General features: G+C 44.8%; 2 protein-coding genes across 4 annotated transcripts in view; one reads left to right on the top strand and one right to left on the bottom strand.

Annotated features, from left to right (window-relative positions):
- Positions 1–2675: 2675 nt before the first annotated feature.
- On the top strand, positions 2676–5528 carry F2RL3 (F2R like thrombin or trypsin receptor 3). The gene is made up of 2 exons (XM_009967850.3): positions 2676–2815; positions 3458–5528. The coding sequence occupies exons 1-2, from the start codon at positions 2725–2727 to the stop codon at positions 4531–4533; spliced, it is 1167 nt and encodes a 388-aa protein (XP_009966152.3). The 5' UTR covers positions 2676–2724; the 3' UTR covers positions 4534–5528.
- A 103-nt stretch (positions 5529–5631) lies between these two features.
- The window catches only part of CPAMD8 (C3 and PZP like alpha-2-macroglobulin domain containing 8), a 58366-nt gene continuing 46890 nt past the window's right edge, over positions 5632–17107 (bottom strand). For all 3 annotated transcript variants that reach the window (XM_032994717.2, XM_032994718.2, XM_032994720.2), the window contains 6 exons: positions 16742–16847; positions 16542–16652; positions 15657–15869; positions 15129–15203; positions 9872–10040; positions 5632–9562 (listed from right to left, as the gene is read on the bottom strand). In XM_032994717.2, the coding sequence (XP_032850608.2) occupies position 9562; positions 9872–10040; positions 15129–15203; positions 15657–15869; positions 16542–16652; positions 16742–16847 (675 nt within the window). In that variant the 3' untranslated portion in view covers positions 5632–9561. The remainder of the gene's footprint in view (positions 9563–9871; positions 10041–15128; positions 15204–15656; positions 15870–16541; positions 16653–16741; positions 16848–17107) is intronic.

Below are 17107 nucleotides of genomic sequence, written 5' to 3'. Positions count from 1 at the left end.
AGCTGACGAAGTGAGAGGAAGGGGAGCTGGTGTGATGGCAAAGTCAGGAAGAGTGTCCCAGGCACGAAGTCATCTTGTACGTGCCAGAGCCTGCGAAGAGCAATCTGGGCTGGCTGAAAGGACCATCGTTTCCATTTCAAGAGTCAGGGGAAGTTTTCTGTGGCGTGTGGTTCTGCGAAGGCGCAGATGCGCGCACAGCCGGCGGCAGGGAAAGGCAGGGCCGGCGTTGCACTCATGGAAAATGTGAGGTTGTGCTGACGCTGGTGGAAATGCCTCATGCTGCTGGCGCTAAGGCAGAGCTGCTGCCTCCGTGGGCAGCTGCCCCTCGGCTCTGCATCGCAAATCTGAGCTCAGCCCAGGGCAGGGACGAGCTGCACTAAGATTTCTGTCCTCACACCTGCTGGCTTGCAGGTAAAGAACCCTGGAGCCGCTGAAACAGCACAGAAAGAGCAAGCCCCATTATTTGCCTACCACAGTTTGCTCTTCCAAGCCTTAAAGATGTATGGGACAGGCCAGGTGGTGTTTGTACCCTCCCTTTGAGCTTTAAAATCCCCAGCCTGTTTTCAGCATTACATCTTTTGGGTTCAGAGCCATGGAATAAAAGAGCGCCTTCTCCCATGAGATGATCTATTGCACAATGAATTACTTTAAAAACCAAATTGTTACCCCACAGGGCAGGGATCACACAACTTAAAGAGATGTTAACAAGCCGTGACAAACCTCTGGCATTAGACTTTTCAAGCAAGCTGTTCTGCATCTAAAGCAGTCACTAAAGATCACACAGCATCTGAAAAATGAAAGATACAGCAATGAGTAACCTCTCTCTGCTCCACTCCAGAGACCTGGCCGTAGGAAGCAGGGCTGTGATTTGCACACTATCTGAACCTGATTATGTCTAATTTTTTGCATACAGAGCATGGAAAGGATCCTGGCTGAGGCATGGAAAATATGTGGCCACATGAGTCATTCTGTAATGGTTCATAAATCCTGAGAGAATCACAAAAGCAAAACATCTAACATTGCATCTTCCCTGTCCCTGCCAGTGGAACTCCACCTCTCGACATGCTCGGCACAAGGATGTGGGAATACGGTGAAAGCAAAGGAAATAGGATCATTTTCTCCTTGGAATAGAAGAATCTCATCAAACAGCAGCCAGGCTCAGATTTGCAACCTTCACAGAAGAGGCCATTCATAAGCTGAGGAGAAAGAAATGAACTACTCCTCAAGTTGCCAAACCAAATTTACAGTTCCTACTGCCCGGACTCCAGCTTCTGTCCTTACTCCCTTGCAGACCCAGGCAGGGGACCGGAGAGCAAAAGCCTAAAAACCAGCAGCCTCTCAAGCTGTGACCTGGCCCACTGGCCTACCCACTCGATGGCCACTGGAAGTGGCCACACTGGGGCTTTGCCACAGGTGCTGGGAGAGGGTCTGGGGCTTCCCAGCAAGGTTGTGCAAGGCAGAGCACGGAAGGGACTTAAGCTCTGAAGGAGTTAGAGAAGGGGGGACGAAGCAGCAGAAGATCTTAAAAGTTCAGATAGCATCTGCCAGTCCCTCTCACAGCATTCTGTGAGTTGTTTTCTCCCTGCAGCCAGCAGGTATGTGGCAGCAGCACACCGCTGCTCCGAGCTGTTGGCTAACAGAGTGCTCAACCCACTTGGGGGTTTACGGGGTGGAGACCGCACATCTCTGGAAAAACACAGCTCTTGTTGGGCAAGAGTGACTGAAATTCACCATTATCTACCCAGGAGCAGAGACTTCCTACGCACTCTTGTCAGGCCCCTTTCCTGCTGGATGGAGCTGCTCTCCCTGTTCCTGGTACTTTATCAGCGGAAGCAGAGTGTCTCCAAGCGTGAGACCTTGCCACTGATCCTTTGTGTGTTATGGCACTCCAGCCCGGTGCTAGTGCTGATTCTTTCAAATGCAAATAGGTCCAACCCACAGGACTTTTAATCAACCTCTGCAGTGAGATCAAGAAGGAAGGTGCAGGAGTTTTGTCCCCTGTTTAACCAGGGGTCAGGAGCAGAAATACAGAAAAAAAAGAGAACTCTGAAAGGCCCAGCCTGATCTGGGGACTGCAAGGCAGATACTAAAAACCTTCAAGTGCCATGACAAGAGGCTGCGAGGGCCCTGTGTAAACACTGGGAGCTGGGGAGGTTTCTCTGGATCTGCAGCTCTCCTGCACTTCATTTATGTTTCTGTGAGGGGATGAGATCTTCTCGATTTGCACTACCAGAAAGCATTTTGAAACAGGAGGTGGGGAAAAACCTCGAATCTCACACAGAGCCACTTGGGTCTCTCCTGAGTGGAAGGATGCTTGACATAGGAGGTCAGAAGTTCAGTTTACACTCTAAACCAAATCCAAACTGCATCAAATCTGACCACATTTGTTATTTCCAGGAATGTTCTGGAGCAGGAAGGAGGCCCAAATGAGTCACCCGAGCCATCGTCTAGCTCTGACGATGAAGTACGGCCCCAATATGCTGAGGATCTGGACACACACGCCCCTCCCAGTCCTGGGTCTGACACTGGAGCGAAGTCTCTGCTCGGGCAGCGCATACTCGTGCGTGTCGTGACAGCCCCCCCATATGCCTCATCCTTCAGGGACAGGCCCGGTGCTTCCGTGAGTTAAGGGCCAGCAGAAGGAAATGCGTAAGCCGGGTTACTAATACTGCCTTTCCCACACAGCTCTGAGCTCAGCACCGCGCTGCTGGACCCTGCAGCGGGATGGAGACCCTCGGGAGTGGATGGCTCTCACCCAGGCTTGTGCTGTGCTGTGCCTTCTGGGGACTCTGCCTGGCCTCTCCAGACTACGATGGTGAGTGTGTACCTTTGAGCGGAAAATTGCTGCTTCTTAAAGTACTGGATACTTGGTACCTTTATAAGATTTCATATCTTAAAGCTATCGCATGGGAGTATGCTCAAATTGAGCTTCATGCATGCTCTAGTTGAAGCAGGAGGTGACAGAAGGTGATACAGAAGAGAAAGAAACTAGGGTGTAGGAACTAGAAAAACAAAAATTCGAGAAGTGAAACAGAGGGCACTTGAAACCAAAACGTTTAGCTAAGAGTTAGACTCCCACATCCATGTTTCTACCTTGGAGTGGCCCAGCTCTTAGCAGTCTTTTGAAAGCTGGGAAGAGGAATTGCCCTCAGGTTTCCCAGGCCTGCTGATAGTTGTACAACACAGCAATCATTTGGGAGGTGCGGGAAACCACATGACAGAGGAATTGTGTAAATTTTCAGTAAGGTTGCTGATCGTTACTCCTGCACGCCTGATTCTGTTAGCCAGCTTTTTCTGCCCACCACACAACATTTTACAGGACACTCCCACTTCTAGGGACCCCAACATAAAATGCAAAACCATAGCCTTTGGGGTAAGGGTTATGCATGCAGCCTGCTCTGCAACCCACAAGGGTAACTGCACAAACAGCAAGTAACAGACTGCGTTTATCTGACAGATTACTCTCAGAACAGCACCAATGAGCAGGTAACAACACCGGAGATCACACCGTGTCCCCGAGCCATCCCCGGGGAAAAGGCAACCATAAACAACATCACGTACCTGCTGATACACGAGGCCACCCGCTCTCAGCTGGGCAGCGTGGTCACAGTGCGGCTCATCCCCTGCCTCTACACCCTGGTGTTCCTGGTGGGGCTGCCTTCCAACGGGCTGGCCCTGTGGGTCCTGGCCACCCGGGCCGAGAAGCTGACCTCCACTGTTTTTCTGATGAACTTGGCTGCAGCAGACCTGCTGCTCACGCTGGTGCTGCCCTTCAAGATTTTCTACTATTTCCTGGGGAACAACTGGCCCTTTGGGGAAGGCCTGTGCCGGCTCACCACAGCTTTCTTCTATGGGAACATGTACTGCTCAGTGCTGCTGCTCACATGCATCAGCGTCGACCGGTATCTGGCTGTGGTGCATCCTTTCTTTTCACGCTCTTTCCGCACCCCTGCCTTTGCTGCCTGCACCTGCACTGCCATCTGGCTCTGTGCTGCCGTCCTCACCCTGCCCCTGACGCTACAGCAGCAGTCGTATCCCCTGTACGGAGCAGACGTCACTCTCTGCCACGATGTTCTCCCCAGGCATGAGGATGACGGGTATTATTTCTACTACTTCATCTGCCTGATTGCCTGCGCATTCCTCGCTCCTCTGGTGGTGATGCTCTTCAGCTACTGCTCCGTACTGCGAGCCCTCCTGGACAGTGGGAAGCGATACTCCTACTCTATGAAGCTCACCGCTCTCGTGCTGTTCACACTGGTGGCCTTCTACACACCCAGCAACGTTCTCCTCCTTGTTCATTACTCCAGCTATAACTCCAAGCTATATGGCAACCTGTATATCAGCTACATGGTAAGCCTGGCCATCAGTACCTTTAACAGCTGCGCTGATCCTTTTGTCTACTATTACGTTTCTGAAGACTTCCGGGATAAGGTGAGGAGTAGATTCTTCAGTCACAGAAAACAGAACACCACATCCCTAAAAACCTCCAAGGAAACACTCCCTCAGAAAAGTTCCAAAGACTCACTGGTGTAAGCCTCCATCCCAGCTCCCTAGGTACTCACAGCATACACTGGGGATGAGGTGAAGAGAGCACCGGGATCCCACAACTTTCATCCAGAGCAGTGAGAAGTATTTCCCAGGAGACAAATCCTTTCTCCTGTCTGCACAGCTAAGACTGAATAAACCTGGGCCACGGGCTTCCTGGAGAGGTGTGGAGTCCAGGCACGATGGGGGATGCTGAACCTGTATAGGTCTGTTACTGGGACACTGCATGCAACTTCTCATCTGGTCACACACTGCTGGGGATGCTCCTGCCGATACACCTACGTCTGGTTTCCCTAATGCAGCTTGCAGACTAGTTGCTATTTGTGTTCTACTTCTTTTTCTGCTACCGACTTGCTTGCTGTCCTTAAACATCTGCTACCGACTTGCTTGCTGTCCTTAAACATGTATTCCATTCATGTAAAACTGAAAAAAAAAAAAAAACAGGCACATGCAAAACCAAATTTCTAAATGTTTCAAAAGTACTAGGAGGTACCTATGTGAGAGGTACTCCCTGGAACTAAAATACTCTGTCAAGAGAATGTAGAGCACTGGCTTCTTTAGCAAATACATTCTTAGTTTGATTAGTAAACACCACTATTGGAATGTCAGCCCACTGTTGGTAACCAGTGTTAAAATCCCATTCACTGAGCCCTAGTTTTGCAAATGACCCTTGGCATCCATAATTTCTTTGGGGCAAAGATTGTATTAATGGATTTTTTTAAAAATTATTATGTCTCGTGAAGGGAAATATTAAAGGAGGAATTGAGAACCCCCTTGCTGTAGAACTCCATACTTCTTTTGTGTAATGTCACACACAACCAAGAGCTGTCTCTTATGAAACAGGTGACCAGGCTTGTTGCTTATTGGAACCTATTGCAAATTTGACAAAATGCAGCCAGCTCATCTCTTAGACACAACTAGGGCATATCCCAGTAAGCAGCAAGGTAGAAAATAAGTGGTAAACCTCCTTAGAGTTCCTGAATTCTTTAGTTTCACTGGTATAGGCATGACTTCTGTCCTCACCATAACCTATGGTCAATCAAACTTACAGCCTACAGTGTGAATAAGAAGAGGCAGACAACATTGTCTTAAAATCAGTTTTTAATAAAATATTTATCAGAATCTAAAACAAACCCTTTTCTGGACTCAGACTTGCTAAGATTTGTGTGAACAACACAAAAATGGTCATAGAACTGTTTGCGTGTACATGTATGTGCGGGGGTGAAATGCAGCTGAAAAACTAGAGCCTATCTCCTACGGGTCAGCACTGCACGTGCAGAGGGTGTGCCAGCTCCTGCACGCAGGAGACCTGGTGTAGCCAGGGCTAGTGCCACTCCGTCAGAAACAGCAAGTACTTAAAAAAAACCCAAAACCCAACCCCAAAGCCCAAACCGGGCTGAGGTTTTCTAACTAGATAATCTATTCACAATAATGAAAACCAGGTTATTGCGCATTAAATGTCAATAGTCGATGTCAGCAAAGCAAGTGCTGTTGGTTCCATGATGTTCTTTAAGCAAGCTGAACATTCTTCTGGTATTTTTTTTTTACCAAGGCTGATTAAGGAGGGAAAGAGGCAAGACCAAAACACTTGGACAAGAAAGAACAAGGGAACTATTGCTTTAAAATAAATACCATGGTAATGATTACTCTGCTTAATGTACAGTTACAAATATATAAATATTAATTTCATTGTAAGGATTGCAAGCAAAAATCACTGATAACTAGCACTGCTGTAGCTATTCAGTAACGTAACTTGATGTAAGTAGGAATCTCTGTGTTTTACAAACCCACTGGCACTTCTCTCCTTTTGCAGCGAGGGACCATCAGGAAAAGGGAAAGAGAAGCATCGCTCTGACAGAGGGAGGCAAATGTCTTTAAGCCAGAAACAATTCAAAGCCCAAAGCAGCAGCAGGTCTGCTGTACTTGCTGGCTTTCCACCACTGAGCCAGTCTCTTTCTTGGTGAAAAAAAAAAAAAAAAAAATCAATCCCTCCTCTCCAAACTATGATGGCTGGTCTTCACAAAGTTGGCACCTGAGTTTTCAGTGCTGAGCTGTCCTTGTGTTCTCAGGGACGGGAGTGTGACTGGTAAGCTCCAGAATCAGAACTGGGCCAAAGCCTATGAACAACATCAAGTCTGATAAGGCTAAGCTGTGGCCAGTGGCTCTCATGGATCTAGTCGTAAGTAGTTTCTCTATTCCAAGTAGAATTTTGAAGAATGGAGGAAAAATGATCCAGGAAAATTTTTTCCTAGATAAGAATAAATGATGATTATAAGGGTGGAGAAGAGTGCAGACACCTGCTCCTTACTCCTGTGATAGAGGAGGAAAGGCAACCACAACTGTGTAATTGCAGGTTCCTTTATTCAATTCCTAAATAAAGTGACTTTTTTTTTAACTACATAAAGGAGCCTGTTCAGTGTGGCAAGACTGGGGTGAGGCAGAGGCTGCCAAGAGCAAATGGACTAGTGCTTTCCCTGAAAGTGCCAAAGCTGTGAAGAAGCACTCAAGGTGAAGTCAGGCTCCAGGATCCAGAAATCCTGACACGTTACCTCACATGCACTGGCCCGTCCTAACTGTCTCTGTTTAAAGATGCTAAGGCTGCTCTGCCTTTGCCTTCTGAGGGTCTGGGTCTCTCTGGCTTTTCTTCTAGTTGAAAAACAGAAGCAAAACTCCTCTGCCTCAAACAGGTGAGTGCACTGGCACACAGAGACCCACAGAACAAGGCCATGATTGATGGGCTGGCACTACCAGGAGGAATTATTTAGCTGGAAGCAATGGGGAGGTGTCTGCACCTTGAATTAGTACATTACATGTACCAGAGCCTGAGGAAAGTGAAGAAAGTCAGGTTTAATACTTGGCTGAAATTCTCTGCCTTCATCTTGTCCCCAGTGGCGATGTCCAGGGATCTATGAGAGGACCAAGCAATACAAAATTACTTTAAATATCTATCCAGAAGCATACAATGGATGAGACAAGGAAACTAAAGGGACCGAGAACAGGAGACTGGAGAATCCAGAATGTAAGTCCCATCTTCTGTGGGAAGCTAGTCACATAGGCATTATCAGAGTGACTAAACGTCTCATTCTCCCAGACTCAAAGCATTAAACAGCTGAGGCTGGAACCAGCAAACAGCAGGGTTTGTATTGTGCAGCTTTGATATTTAGAAAAGAATTAAAAAAACACAAAACCAAAACTCTTGTTGCAGCTCACACTAGGTCTGTTATTTACCCAGGGGATAAATATTGACTCAGTCCTGTGTGTGTACACAATAGCCAGTGTCTGCCAGGCCAGTTGCTTACAGGAGATGGAATTTAGTTTTAAGGCATTTATTTACCTGCCAGAGAGGAATGCAGCCGCCAGTGCTTCCGCTGTGCTGTGCGGACACAGTGAGGACATGGTCTGTTCATGCACACTGAGGACACGTGGCAAAAACCTCTGCTGAGAAGCAGTGGGTACATATGGGCAGAAGCCACGTCAAGATCCTGTGAGGAGAGCTCAGAGCAGCCATGAGGGAAGGCTCAGTAACTTGCCAACAAAGCAGTTCTGACATTTCTGGGAACTTCAAGACCCAGACCTTCATCATGTCAACTACATTCTGCAAGTATCTGGCCCCAGACAAAAAGGACTGGAAATTACATATGTCCAACTTCTGGGATACCTCCTGTTCTGTCCCCATGTGGACATTTTTCTGGAATAAAATTGCCTTTATTCTGGAATGGAATGTCTATACTGGGATATATTCTTGTCATGGTTCCTGTGTAAACAAGCCCTAAAAATGAATGGAGCTGGGCTTTTTCCTGTTTCCATTCACCAATAAACACCCTCAAAAGGAGTTTCCACCCTGCTCTGGGTCCTGGTAACAATAGAAGTGGGAAGATAAAATATTAACACTATTTTGCAACAGGCAATTGCATGTAACTCCTCCAAAGAGAACAATGCTGCTCCAGGCAGGAAGGGAAACCAAAAAATCTTGGCTCCTGTACTTTTGGAAACACAAAGCTTTTGTTTTTAGTTTTACCACATTGCTTGGGGCAGGTCAGTCCAAGGGAGCTCAGCCTCTGTGACACCAGTGATTTGTACTGGCCAGCAGACCCAGGGCCTCTGCATCGATTACCGTATCCAGAAGAACCAAGGCATGGGGATCCCAGTGGGAGCAGAATAAAAGTGATTGGTGAAGTCAGGCAAGCATTTAAAAGGACTGCGCCTTGGGTCAGCTTTATTTTCATGCCAGGGTTACAAGGAGGAAAGGGGCTGAGAAGGCTGCAAGCAGCCCTTATCAGCACGTAGTGCAACATGAAGAGGGCTCACCCACCTAAACCTTGTCACTGCTGTGGCTGGCAAAGTCCCCGCCTGAAGCCTGCAGCCAGATGGTAGACAGGCAGGCCTTTCAGCCCTGACAGTGGATTTCAGTTTTCTCTCGTAAAAGGCACCTCCCAACAACTTTCCTGAACATGGAGCTACTGGGGAAGTTTTTCTCTTGTGGGACATAGATGTGGGTGCAGTAGATTTATGGGCTGGGGAAGATGATTAGCTTCTTGCTATATCATAATTAGCAAAACACACTGATTTTTATTATTATAATTTGAGAGAAAACTTCTCAGCCATCTGTCCTCAAACAGCAGTTCAGCTAAGCACAAGGCCTGGACTTAGCTTCTAAATGTAGCTAGGAAATGGCATTTGCAGTATCCTGATAGTAGAGAAAACACTTTGAAATGCTCTATAGGTTTGAATTCCAGCCCCTATTTTTCTCGCCTAGAGGGCACAGCATGTTGGTCTCCCATCCTTGGAAGTACTCCAAAGAAGATGCACAAAAGGCAGGAAAATTGACAGAAAAATAATGCTGAGTGTCCCCCTTAGCGCTCCAGATCCCCCCCCCATGGGGCAGCAAAGCCTACAGTTCTGAGTGCATCAGGAAGTAGTCATCGTTCGGTTTCTGTTCTGCAGCAGGTCGTCTGTAGGAACAAACTCGTACAGGAGTTGATTCTGAGCCTCTTCTCTTTATTTAAATTATATATTTCTGTTGAAAAGAGAACATAATGAAGAGAAGTCACTTTCTGATTACGTATCTTTGTGAAATATCACTGGGGCTGGGTAGAGAAGAGCTTAAAAGGTCACTTTTTATTCTGCTAGGGACGGAGACATTCAGGTCATGAAGAGTTTTATATGCTGCCCTAGCAAGATATTGTTCCTGGTGATTCCTTGCTAAAGAGGTTAGCAAGTCAGTTGTAAGAATGCCCCTTTTGAGGAACCGAATACATTTGGCCCAACACGTGAGTTATATGTTGACTCTCAAACCAGATTTATGATCCCCCTCTCTCTGGCTCACCATTCTACTGTGGTCACTACTTCCTGAATCTTGTCCACTTCTTTCAACGTGCTTGCTGTTGTCAGTTCTGCCACCATCTCAAAAACGTCAGCTTCCGAGGCATAGGGGTCTGGGTCATATTCATAGGAGTAGTATGACAGATCTGTCTGTAGCGGAGGGCCTTCCTCTGCTGGAAAGGAAACCAGAGAGTCTCAGGTTGTGCTTTAGCCAAAGAAACTGCATTTTGGCATCACACATTGCATCACAGAGAAGAGGAATGACATAAGAGGAAAGGAACTTTGATCAGGGGCCAAATGAGTGTCTTCCATGAGTAAAGGAGACTACACGTGTCAGCGGACCTGCACTTGCATGCTTAGATTCACATGCAGGGAGAAAAGCTGCTGTAAATCAGAACTTTTAATTTCCTGCCTGAGACCTTGACACTGGAACAAAATGAAAGGAATCATTGGGGGGGGGGGGGGAGAGGGGAGGAAAGAAAAAAGGGCCATGTAATTTGAAAAATCCTCAGTTTCTTTTTAAACTGTCTAATTAACTGCGGTGCTTCAGTTCACCCTGAGACCTATGTATAATAAAATAAAAGCAAGAGGTATCTTTGGGAATGCCAGATGATGTCACGGATGAGTTACTCTGCACCCTGAAAATACATCTCCTCTGACTAGTCCAAGAAAAGTACCTCACTTAAGGAGAGACCAATCCATGGCTCCAAGATGTGTAGTGTGTGCACTCTTTTAAGCGCCGTTTTATAAAAGTAAGTTAAAAAGCTAGAGGGCAGACTGTGATGGAGAAGCAGTTTACTTGGTGTGCCTGTCATCAAAAAGATCAGTGTAAGCAGCTAGATTTCTTTTCAGCCCAAGAAGAATGAAGATTTTGGATCAACAAGCCAGGGGCCTACATCAAAGCCCTTCGCTTCTCCCTCAGCCTGAACTAGCAGTAGCTGAGATACATCTGCTTCGGCACAGTCACATACCACTGAGAAACTTCCAGCATTTAAGATAGGAACAGACACATCACAGGCAGAAACAGATATTTATCCTCTTTGCATTCACTCCAGTCTATACTAAGACCTTGGCAGGTTACTCACACTGTACATATCCCACTCAAAACAGGCTGTGCCTCTCTGTGGGGGGGTGATTGCTCCCAGAGGGTAAGACTGCAAGATAAAACTTCTAGGAATATCAGTAGGTTCCCATTTACTAAATGGTTCCTTGAGCCAGCTCAGCTGTCCATCTCTACTGTTTGCTTTCTGTGTACACTGCTCTAATCCAAACCAAAGCAGTCACTGAAACATAGTTGTTGCAGGCAGGAAAAGTCCTCCCTTCTCCCCGCCCTGCAAAGTTGGCTTTATTTAAGGAGAACACCGATCAAGGCCTTTGAAAATGTTTGTTCTCTAGAAAGAAAATATCTGAAGGCTCTTCCCTGATGCCTCCCACATCCTCCCATCAACAGGCTCAGCCCTAGGCAAGGGAACACTTGCCTGAAAGCAGAGTCAGTCTCCGCATTCACTTCTTCTTGGCCTTCTCCATGTGAGAACCTGCCAGATCATGAGCTTGTTCTATGAATGGATGATTGCTGTCCACCGGGGACAGAATTAACATCACAGACCTCACTCTTCCCAGGAATGCAGTGTTGGAGTCAAAGCAAAGACGAAAGGCCGACATTTCCTGTTGCATACAAACCACTCTTCCATCTCCAAATCTTTGTGCCTAAGCCAATGTTTGCTGAGCACTGATGGGGTGAAAGGAAAAATGGCCCATTGCCAGTTCAGTCCTAAAAGAACAGCGGCCCTCTGAATAACACGCCTGCCAGGAAGTGTTGGGAGATGACTCCACCTGGAAGCAGAGGTCACTCTGATGTTCCTGTTAGAAGCTAGAGATTGGTGATGGCATTTATGGGGTTTTTTAATAACAACATCACCACCAAATATAAATACCGTAATTCCACCAAGAATTTTCTTCCAGCTACCAGCTCTTCCAACTGCTAGAGCAGAACTGTACAGATAACATGGCGCTGGCTGTGGGGAGAAGGCTGGGTGTCAGACAGCACGAAGGTGGGTGGGCTGCCTGCTCAGAGTGCAACACCACAGCAGCACTGATACCTCTAATACTGCTTCCCCCCGCTTTGGTAGTGCTTTTCCATCAAATACATGTAGAATCACAACATTACTGTGATATCTACGTATTATCTTCCAACATCAGTGGCTATACACTTAGCAATTTTGGCAGAAAAGATTTAGGCAATTTCAGAAGATTGTTAATGATCTATGGAAGCAATCAAAGCACCACTTCATCAGAGAGATGGTGTCAGAGCTATCAAGGATCTCTGAAGCTCTGAAATCCACTCATACTTTTGTAGCCTAGTGTGACAATGATCTTAGGAAAGCCACAGTCAGGAAGGCACTCGAGATACTGATAGTCCAGATTGCAACCAAAATCCTGCTCTAAGAGGTTTCAGTCCAAACACATTTGACTGGAACAGGCTGTGAAAGCACACTAGCAGAGCTTCAATGCTTAGAGGCAAAGGTAGGTCTGTGCTACTACTCATCAAAACCTGTTCCATCCCTCTGAGCCTCAGTGATTGACCTGTGAGAAAGAACAGCTGAGGAAGGGGATTCAGGCATGAGTGCCCCTCCTTGGCTTTCATTTCAGTTGAGTCTGTCACCCTCTGCACTTCCCTCTCAATCAGGAGAATATTTCTAAAGATGCAGAAAGGATCTTCCCATCTGTACAAAAAAAGGCTACAGTTTTATGATCAAGCCTCAGCCATTCTGCCTTACTTGATGAACACATGCTGCAGACTTCTGAAAAGCTTTTTTAAATGCTTTGAAAATTGCTAGGTGCTGCAAGAAGCATTGCAGCCTGATTTTTCAGGGCCATCCACATACAATTGGTTACCTTGAACAGCATAACTCAAAAGCTGTTGTTTATTCTAGCAAACTCAGTGGTGTATATGGAACTACACTGCAAGTCTGTGTTTGCAGAGCGAGCCTGAGTACACGATGAAGTTCCCCACTGTTTGCTGGAAGGAAGCTGGCTCTCATTGTTTCCATTGCTGGGGTAACATAGACAAGAGCTAACAATGAAAGCATCAATCAAATCAAGCTGAGCCTGCACAAGTCATATGGCAAATACAGAAGGATTTCAGACAGTATAAACACCACGCGGCTCTCCAAGAAAATGGTATTTCCTGAAGATTAATACACTGAGGCAGTTTCACCAACCTGCCCTAAGTTTGCTTTGGCTCCTGGAGTTTTGCATCCTTTTAGGAAATCACAGATTTAGACATGGCTCATCAGAACTTACACTAGAAACCCAGAGCACCTGAGCCGACTTAAACTAATCACATGCTTCAATGCTAACAAACCAGTGAGTCCAAGAGAGACCTGTGTATAAAGAGAGATTCATTCATTTGTTAAACTTTGATTCATGCACCGTGTGGTTGACCTGAGAGGAGCCCAGAGGATTAATGAAAATCACATGCTGGGCGCTTTTCCTGATGCAGGATTTAGTCTGTTTTATTTTTGAATGCTCACTCTGCCATGGCTGCTCAGAGAGCTCAGTTCAGAAGCGTATCTGCCTTCCAGGAGACTCTCAACTTGAACACTCACAGATCCTAGAACAAAGCCAGCTTTAAATGCTTGTGCTTTTACAAACATCCTTATGGCATACATGTTTCTTAATCTAACATCTGTATAAAAATGCCACACACACAAAATAAAATCAGAATTTCCACTTTTGCTCTTATTGATAGCCTACTGAGCCTACATTGCCATTATCTGTTTCAAATAGAAATCAGAGAGTTATTTTTCTTAGACATATAATTTAATGCAGATTATTTCAGAAACACTGTTCTGGAAATTTTTGAATTGTGGTTTACTGTCAAGTTCCACAATTTTTTTCCCAGGTAACCACATTTTTTACTGACAAATTTTTATGTGAAAATAATGTAATTGCAGTCCCATTTTGTAGACCAGCAGCAGAACACTTAGCATGGCTTTGCATACCAGCAGTGCCCTATCGAGCAGTTTGGGAATGCTGCTTTAAAGGGTTCAGATTGCAGAGTTTCCATGCTGAGTACATAGCATTTGCACAGAGTAAAAGGCAATAAGCATTCGTCTCAGTTATTTCAACAGACAACGATCTGGTATATCTATATATATCTATGTTCACACTAAGTCCACAAAAAAAAGGGAGGGAAAATAGGAGAACCATTAAACACTAAGACCGAATAAGAATATTCATAATAGAATATTCACCATACTTTTGCACCTTAATAAGAAAACAGTCCATCAACTTCTGTGGAGCAGAGGAAGGACAAAGGACAGGATGGTGACTCACGTTGGACACATGCTAATATGAACTCTGGTGCACAAGTAGGACGTGAGAAGGCACAGAGTCTTCTCTTGAAGAATTAACTTGTTTTACCGATTTGTTAGGAGAGTTAGAGGCCAGGAGAAAATTAATGAGTGGAAAGCAGCCAGGAAAAATCTAGACCAGTTTATTTACTAGAAACAGCATGAAACAAACTATTCTATTGACCCTCCACTGCTTCTTGGTGAGATTTATTGTGAGCCATGAGCAAGTTCGACATGAGTCTTGGAAAAAAGTGTATGAATATAAGCACCAAATAAAATGAGCAGCCAAATTCCTGGCTACTCCATCCACTGACCTTAACATTTTTGCTCACTAAGGCCCTTTATTCCAAACAGCAGCTCTGAGAGAATCAAGACTGCCAGCTCAATTTTTGCACAGAACTGCTAGAGACAAAGTTAATCCACCTGGATTCTAGTCCTTGCAATGGTTTGGTCTGTTGTCATGTCCTGTTCTGTTGTTTCTTGAAACACATTACATCAGCCTCATTTTAAATGTGATCTTTCCAGCCTAGTATTGAAGAAAAGATCGGAGAGTGTGTGTTGTTCAAACATACCAAGGTGGAGAAAATAGGAGGGTCTCTTGCCCACTCCTGTGAACAAATACCTAAATCTTGCACATGCACTGAACAGATCAGGTATCACACAAGATTTCCTGAAAGGAAAAGGACTGGAAGAGCTAGTATGTTGTTGAATAGTTATCATCCTAAATTTCCTTGACCTCTTCATTTTTTCTAACTTCTGAATGTTCTGTCTTTTAGCAAAGATGAAGAAATTCAGCATCTTTATTTAACATGTTTAAGAGCCATAAACACTTTTGCACAGCGACAGGGTAAGCTTTAACCCTTCTAAAGAAAACGGCCTTGGATAAATACAAAGGTAGGATATTACCTGCTGGAGTTTGTTGAACACTGGGTTGCTCAGCTGTGTGGGAGTGTGTCTCCCTTTCTTCTGGCAAATTCTTGGCTGTAAATAAAAAGAAAAATAAATACATTTTATTTACGTCATAAAATTTCTTAATCAATCTCTATTTCCAGAGGTGGCATATTCAGTTCACTGAGCTACTACACTGCACATCTTTGAAGATTCTGCATGGACTTTTAAGAATGTTACATTTCATGGACATCATTTTTATCTATGATTATTCACTTCAGATACAACAGTATAAATAATTTTCTCTGAAGTTCATTCTGGCTGGTAAAACATGTATTCACAAGAACAGAAAACCAGTTATTCTGAGCTAAGCAGGAAGACAGCTGCTCTTCTAACTTAATCCTCTGTAGTATGAGTAGCAAAATAGGAGGTTTTGATTTCTCCTCTTTTCCCTACCACATGTATGTACTTATAATTTGCTTAGATGAGGATTTGCAGTGTTCTACAGCTAGATTGTAACAGCAAAGGGAACTGCATGAAACCTACAGGCAGAACATTGAGCCATGGGTATCTGTTCTATCCTTGTATTGTTCCTGCATGATGCTACTTCCATCTGGCAATGGTTCGGGTAAATCTGTCCATCTGATCCACATACAGGCTCCCCATCATAGCCACAGTCTCGTGAGCACATGCACTGCTCAAAATACTCATCCTCCAAGCAACCAAAAATGTTATTGCATGGTCCAGAGTGAACAAAACCTGAAAAGTAAACAAAAGCATCTGAAGCAATATTTTTGCATAGCATGGGGAAGGGGAAGATGGGGTGGCAATCTTCTTCTATTTCTCCAATATTGAATTCCCTAAGACTACCCACAGGAATTTACAAAGTTGGTAAAATAAAAACACCTGGGAATAAAGCTGTCTTTCTGAAAGAACAATATTGTAGCAGATTCCAGATACAGGATAACTCAACTATTTTGTATGACACAGAGAACAGAAAGAACATATAGTTTCTGGGGAAAGTTATTCCTTTCACTCATGCATGAAATTGTTCAATCTTACAACAGTTAATTATGGAACTCTATTGCAAGATATTTTAGAGAAAGAAAACCAAAATGCATTTTAAAGAGTTTTTACCTTTGTGTTTATTAACACATCTGAGTTTGTACAGGTTCTTCCAGAATGATAAGTGCTCTCTTGCCTCTGAAGCAAATAGGAGTCACTTCAGTGACTGAAGAGCAGACAGTATCAGTCTGTTTGGCTGTCATAATTCAATACTGCTATCCCACAAACCTTTGTAAAACTTCCACTAACACAGATAGTGAAATAGAGTGTTTTCCTAAATACTATTTTGAGTTCTGAACTCCTGGAAAGTATGTCTGTGGGCTCCATTTTCCAAAAAAAATTCTGCTTGGCTTTGGTGCAACTTACCAACCCATTGGCTAGCTGAGCTTTCCACCTCGTTGCATGTTGGCCCATCACAGAGCTCCCGAGCCAAGGGACTGTTTTCACTCACATTGTAGAAACGAGTTGCTTCAAAAGCTGCAGGCCAGCAAGAATGAGAAATCACAACTGAGCCTTATGCCTAGAGCCCTAATGCAGGTAAAAATCAAAGGAAAAGAGGCACATACCTGGCTCATAGTAATCATACACTTTGATAGGAACAGGAGCTGTTTTCCCAACTATGTGCTCTCTGAAAGCTTGAAACTTTACACAGGTCATGCACTGGCTAGGAATCTGCATAAAATTGTGTAAAAGACTCACTGTAACAAAAACTGCACTTTAAGTGTAGAGAGAGACAAGTAAATATAGCATGTGCCCTTAATGTAACACACTGTGCTGGGTGCCTGGGGAGAATGAAGACATCTCCAATACTAGGTATGGAGACAAAGATAATGAATAAAAATCAAACAGGATGAATTAAAATACCTGATACTTTGTGGCCTTTAAAGCACATACTTGCATACAACAACGGTAGAAAGTCAAACTTGAAACTC

This window comes from Tyto alba, unplaced genomic scaffold, assembly GCF_018691265.1.
Source record: "Tyto alba isolate M040663 unplaced genomic scaffold, T.alba_DEE_v4.0 Super-Scaffold_20000042, whole genome shotgun sequence".
Classification (NCBI taxonomy): domain Eukaryota; kingdom Metazoa; phylum Chordata; class Aves; order Strigiformes; family Tytonidae; genus Tyto; species Tyto alba.
Note: the sequence above shows the minus strand (reverse complement) of the source record. Positions and strands in the feature narration are given on the sequence as shown.

Excerpts from the sequence above, each read along its gene's own strand:
- F2RL3 (XM_009967850.3), top strand. The coding sequence starts at position 2,725 with ATGGAGACCCTCGGGAGTGGATGGCTCTCACCCAGGCTTGTGCTGTGC. Across the intron at positions 2,816-3,457 it reads GGCCTCTCCAGACTACGATG|ATTACTCTCAGAACAGCACC; the intron begins GTGAGTGTGTAC and ends TTTATCTGACAG.